At 63.4% G+C, this 5,244-nt stretch overlaps 2 protein-coding genes across 2 annotated transcripts in view; one reads left to right on the plus strand and one right to left on the minus strand.

The window, feature by feature from the left end:
- The window catches only part of LOC103658503 (GRB2 related adaptor protein), a 23,381-nt gene extending 20,296 nt beyond the window's left edge, over positions 1-3,085 (plus strand). The window contains exon 5 of the mRNA XM_008685988.2: positions 1,645-3,085. Coding sequence (XP_008684210.1) covers positions 1,645-1,830 — 186 coding nt within the window. The 3' untranslated portion in view covers positions 1,831-3,085. The remainder of the gene's footprint in view (positions 1-1,644) is intronic.
- Positions 3,086-3,098: 13 nt separating this feature from the next.
- Positions 3,099-4,821, minus strand: LOC121102464 (sodium/glucose cotransporter 5-like). Its single transcript, XM_040628340.1, has 4 exons — positions 4,225-4,821; positions 3,835-4,050; positions 3,576-3,633; positions 3,099-3,455 (listed from the first exon to the last, which is right to left on the minus strand). Exons 1-4 carry the CDS (start codon positions 4,819-4,821, stop codon positions 3,349-3,351), a joined length of 978 nt encoding a protein of 325 aa, XP_040484274.1. The 3' UTR covers positions 3,099-3,348.
- Positions 4,822-5,244: the final 423 nt, after the last annotated feature.

Here is a 5,244-nt window from a genome sequence, read left to right on the forward strand (position 1 = left end):
GGCCTCTCCGCAAGGTCTGTGTCTACAGGGGCGTCAGACACCCGCTGGGGCAGGGCGGGGGCGGGGGCGTGGCCTCGCTTCCTTCCCCTCCGCAGCCCCGCGTAGCGGGAGGAGGGGGCCGGCCCAGGCTCCGAAGTCCTATTCTGGTGGCCCGGCAGTAAGACAAGCGAGGGTGGAAGCTCAGAGGGAAAGACAGGGAAAGAACGGAGTGGACATGGCAGGGGGCCCCGGTGTCTGGCTTGTTCTCGGCTCCCGGCGCCGGCCGTGGTCACAGTAGGTACCCCGTGCGTTTTGAATGCTTGAAGGTCCTGACACGCCGCGGAGCCTCCTGGGTGCCATGCACTGAGCTGGGGGCCTCATCGTGGCCATTGTACAGGTGGAGAAACTGAGGCTCCCCCAAGACCACCTGTAGGGGCGGCTCCGTCCTGGTTTCTGTCCCCAGGAGCTGGCCTTGGGTGGGGTGGGGGCAGCGTGAGGAGCATTCGTGGGCGACATGCTGGCCGGGCTCAGGGTGTGATTAGAAAGATGACACCAGCCAACGGGGTTATTAGCCCCAACAAGTGCTGTTTTCTTTGGGGGGGGGCCATCGGCAAGGCCTGGGGCTAGAGGTCAGGACCCTAGGACCGCCCAGGTGAGCCTGGGCTCTGCAGAGCATACAGAGAGCATATCCTGGGGAGGGGCTGCTGGGCTGCCACAGAGACGCTGGAGTCCTGCCTGTTTGAGACCCCCACCACGCGTGACCTCAGGGTCAGTTCATTCCTCAACTCGGCCTCAGTTTCCCTGATGTCCAAGAGAATGAGCCCTGGGGTGTCATGTGCCAGGAGAGTCAAAGGGTGCCTTGGGAGACCCCCATTAGTGCACTCTCTGCCCCCCCAGGACGCTCGGCGTCCTCAGCCTGACCGTGGGGGCGGGGTTAGCTGTGAGCTCTCAAGCCTCTGTCCCCGACCAGGATGGAGCTGGGGGCTGCCTGAGGGCTCCCCACGCCCCCTGCTTCACTCCGGCCTGGGCCCTGGGGTCACCCACCCTGTGGGACCCATGCTACCGCCTCCTCCTTCCTGGGCAGAGAACCGCTAATTAGAGCCTGTCTGCTGATCCTATCACCCATCCCGGATAAGATTCCACAGGCTCAGAACAGAGATCCTGGTGGGGCAGGCAGGGCTGGGACACTGGGTATAATTGTCACGGCGCCGGGCCGACGTGCCTGTGGAGAGCTTTGTCCAGCTGCCATTTGCAGATGGGGACACCAAGTCCCACAAGGGCAGGGTCTTACCCAAGGTCGCCTTGGGGTATAAATAGGACTGGAACCCAGGCCTGAGAGCTGGGAGCAGCTCTGGGTGACATCCTGTCCCTCTAAGTCTGGTCAAGGCAAGAGCAGTCGGCAGTCAAGTCTGTTCTCAGCTACACATCATTTACGGTTTATAGGGTCTGTTCCTGTGGACCAGATGGTCCTGTTGGTCTGTTCAGACGCAGTCTCCGGGCTGCAGACATTCAAGGGGCAGGCGGCTGGGGGCTCATGGGGTGGCGTGGCCATCTATCTGGATTTGGAGTGAGAAGCAAGTTCAAGCTCGGTTCTGCCCTCCCACCCACAGCCAATCTTGTTGGGGCCTCCTGAAAAATCCCCGCTAATCACCTCCTCCCTCGCAGTCCCCGCAGGCCTGCTTTGCCCAGGCCCAGTTTGACTTCTCGGCCCAGGACTCCTCACAGCTCAGCTTCCACCGCGGAGACATCATTGAGGTCCTGGAGCACCTCGACCCCCACTGGTGGCGGGGCCGGTTGTGCGGACGCGTCGGCTTCTTCCCTCGGAGCTATGTCCAGCCAGTGCAGCTGTAAGCGGAGTGGTGCCCGGGGGTGGGGGCACAACCGGCAGACCACGCACCCAGCAGACACTGAGGTCCAGAGAGGAGACGTGGATGCCCCGTCCCCGGGCCCCACGGGGCTCAGCCGAGGGTCTTGGACCCGAATGTGGGCCTCCTCACTGCCGGGCCCGGGCACCCGCTGCTTTGCACAAACTGGGACGGGCCTCGGGGCCCAAGAACCACTGTGATGTTTAGTGCCCACCAGGCAAGGGGAGCTCCCAGGGCTTCCCGCTGGCCTCTTCCCATCGGCTACCGGCCGCAGGGTGCCCTGGGGCAGAGCGGCAGAAGCTCCCCTCCCCGTCCAACCATGAATGCCCCCAAGCTCAGGGAGAGGTGAGGACTCCTATGTTACAAGCATCTGGGGGCTGCATATGGTGGATGGGTTCACCTTGGGCTCACGACCATCTGCTGGGCCTGCCTGCCTGCCCCACCCTCAAATGGCCCCTTGAGGGGTGCTGGCTATTGGGAAGGTGGCTTAGTGGTGACGAACAGGACGGGGCTGCACACCTGTCGGCTGGACCAATGGACTGATTCCGGGTGGAGACCGAGTTCTCGGCAACCCCATGAAACTTCGGGTTCCACTTGGGTGTCCCACACCCCTGCCCCACCACGGACACTTTGGGAGGGGGCTGGAGGCCCACAGGAGGTGGGTGGGCATTGATGAAAGACACAGAGGTGGCCGCTTCTCTCCCGAAAGGCCCGACACGACGGACAAGCTCTGTGGGGCAGACCCGGGGCGCGGCCACTTGGACGACCTGTCTGCCCTGGCTCTCATGTGCTGGGGTCCAAGTTCTGCCCAGACCGGGGCCCCTGGACTCAGGGAAACTACAGGCCAGGTGGGAAGTCAGGGCCACGACTGGACTGGGAGGTCTAATGGCATCTGGAATGGGACCCTGGCTTGAAGAAAAGCGGGGTGTCCATGCAGAATGTACAACCAGCAGCAGGTCAAGGGCAAGGGACACCTGCCCCAGCCCGGGCACCTTTGGGAGCAGGAAGAGTGAGGGGGACGCAGAAAGCGCTTTGGATGCCAGGCTGGTGGTGGAGGGGGGCAATGAGCAGGGAGGGAGGGAGAGGAAGATCATGGCAGCTGGGAGCAGGGGGGATGCGGGCAAGAGCCCAAGGAGGGGGCCGTCGGCTCTCTGTCTCCCCAGGGCTGGCCGGAGACCCTTCAAGTCCTGAGCTGCTCCTGACCTGGGCCCGTGTTTTCAAAATAAAAACAGTAAAATGAGTATTAGGATGTTCATCAGAAATCTAATTTTCGTTGCCTTTAGGCCTACTTCGTGCGATTTTTGAAAGATCACGTTCTTTCCGTTCATTGCCCCCCTACTTTTCCAGGGCTTCTGCTTTGTGGCTCAGCCAGTCCCTGGACGCTGACTGGCCATGGAGTTGTGAGGGGAGTCCACACCTCTCGGGGCCTTGGTGTCCTTGTTAGCGAGCGCGAGGGGGACCTGAGGACTCCCAGGGCTTGGCCTTCCTGCCCCCAGGGCCAGCGTCAGGCGAAGTAGGCGTAGAAGAAAATATTAACGCACATGAGCACGATGGCATTGAAGCCACACACGCGGGCCCAGAACGCGTGCTTCCGGGGTATGTGTCCATCACCTGCAGGAGGGGGGAGGAGGAGAGAGACAGGTGAGGGCCACAGGGCCACCCCTAGTGTCCCCACCTCCAGGACTCCTTGGGGTGGCAGTCGGGAGTCGGAGCCTAGGGCCACACGCGCACCTGCTTTGGCTCCCACGAGCACATCCTGTGCCAACGTCCACCAGGTAAGGTTCTCGATCTGCAGAGAATGATCGGGATAGGGGTGTGGCAGGTCAGGGCTGGGCCCAGACAGGGGTAGGGTCACGGAATGGAAAGTGAGCAGCTGAGTTCGAAAAATGGACAGGGGCAAGAGCTAGAAAATTCTGGAGTCGCAGAGGGTCAGGGGTCAGAATGACCAGAGTCAAAGTGTGGGAGAGGCCAGGGGCCAGGGCAGGCTCACCTGAACCCCCTGGGGGGGTGGCGTCAGGAGGCTCCCAGCCACCACCACGACTCCACTGAGCACAAAGAGCACGACAGCAAAGTGCAGGTAGTGGATACCGCCGAGGATGGCCGGCCGCGTGTCTGGGTCACCGCAGGGGGGGGCGGGGTGCAGGAATTCCAGGACCAGCCTGGTGGCGCCCACTGCCAGCCCCACCATGAGGCCCCAGAAGGCCCCCTGGGGAAGACGAGGCAGGGCAGGTGCACCGTGAGGGGGAGGCCAGGGATCCCCCGGCACGACACCAGGCAGTGGGGGGAGGGGGAGACGGGACAGACGCAGCTCGTCCGGGGGAAAAGGACGGAGCCTGCCCCCCATGTCCAGTGTGCCCCAGCCCTGCCCACCCCCCCCCACCTGCTCATTGGCACGCCGCCAGAAGATGCCCAGGACGAAGACGGCGGTCACCGGGGGGGCCAGGGAGCTGGTCACTGACTGCATGTAGATAAAGAGCTGGCCGCTATTGGAGTCCTGCAGGACGGGGATCCAGGCCACGCTCACGCCAATGAGCACCACGATGACCAGCCTGTGGGCGGGCGGTGGGCGTGCTCGTCCCTCAAGACCCTTCCTCAATTCTCCCCCATCTCCCACGGTCACTAAGACTTGCTTCCGGCTGTCCCCTACCACCCCAGCTCCAGCCTCCTCCCCGGCCTCTGGTCCGCTCCCCGGGGGACGTGGCCCGCCCTGCCACGCCCCAAAGCCTTCTGTGGCTTTCTGCCACGTGCAGGTACGACCCCAGACGCAGCCCCTCTGCTCCTTCTTGTCCCCCCCACCGGGCCCCCCCAGGCTCTCCCCTTTGTCCTCAAGCACTCGTGCCGCTTGCTTACTGTCCGTCTCCCCTTCTGGGCTGGAAGCCGGAGCCTCGCGTCTGCAGCCCACCACGGCAGCCCCTGGCACACAGTAGGTGCTCCAAAAATATTTGGTGGCTTCGAGAATGATCTGCCGCCCTCTCATTCCAGCCAGACTGCCCCCCTGGCGGTTTCTCTAATGCTGGTGGGATCTGGCAGGAGCGGTGGCCTGTGGCTGGCACACTCCTCACGCCTGTAGTCCGGGGCTGCTGACCTGCTCCCCATCACAGGCTGACCTCTGTCCTAAGAGCGCGAGGGCTGGGGCCAGGCGGGCTCGGTCTGGGTCTGGGTTGGGACGTGGACTCCTCAGCTCTGAAGCCCGAGACCTCTGACCAGAGGAGACCCTTTGCCTCCCTACCCTGTGTGGACTCCTCTTTTTGGCTCCCGCCTGCCTCCCCTCTAGGTGGGAGCCCTCCACCGCAGAGACACGCTTCCCGCTCACCGGGAGCCCACCTGAGCTCAGTGAACTGCGCCGGAAGCCCAGACTCGGTAATGAGTGGGCCTTGGTCCCTTCCGAGCACTGAGAGCA

The sequence above is a fragment of the Ursus maritimus genome, unplaced genomic scaffold (genome assembly GCF_017311325.1).
Source record: "Ursus maritimus isolate PB19 unplaced genomic scaffold, ASM1731132v1 scaffold_14, whole genome shotgun sequence".
Lineage (NCBI taxonomy): Eukaryota > Metazoa > Chordata > Mammalia > Carnivora > Ursidae > Ursus > Ursus maritimus.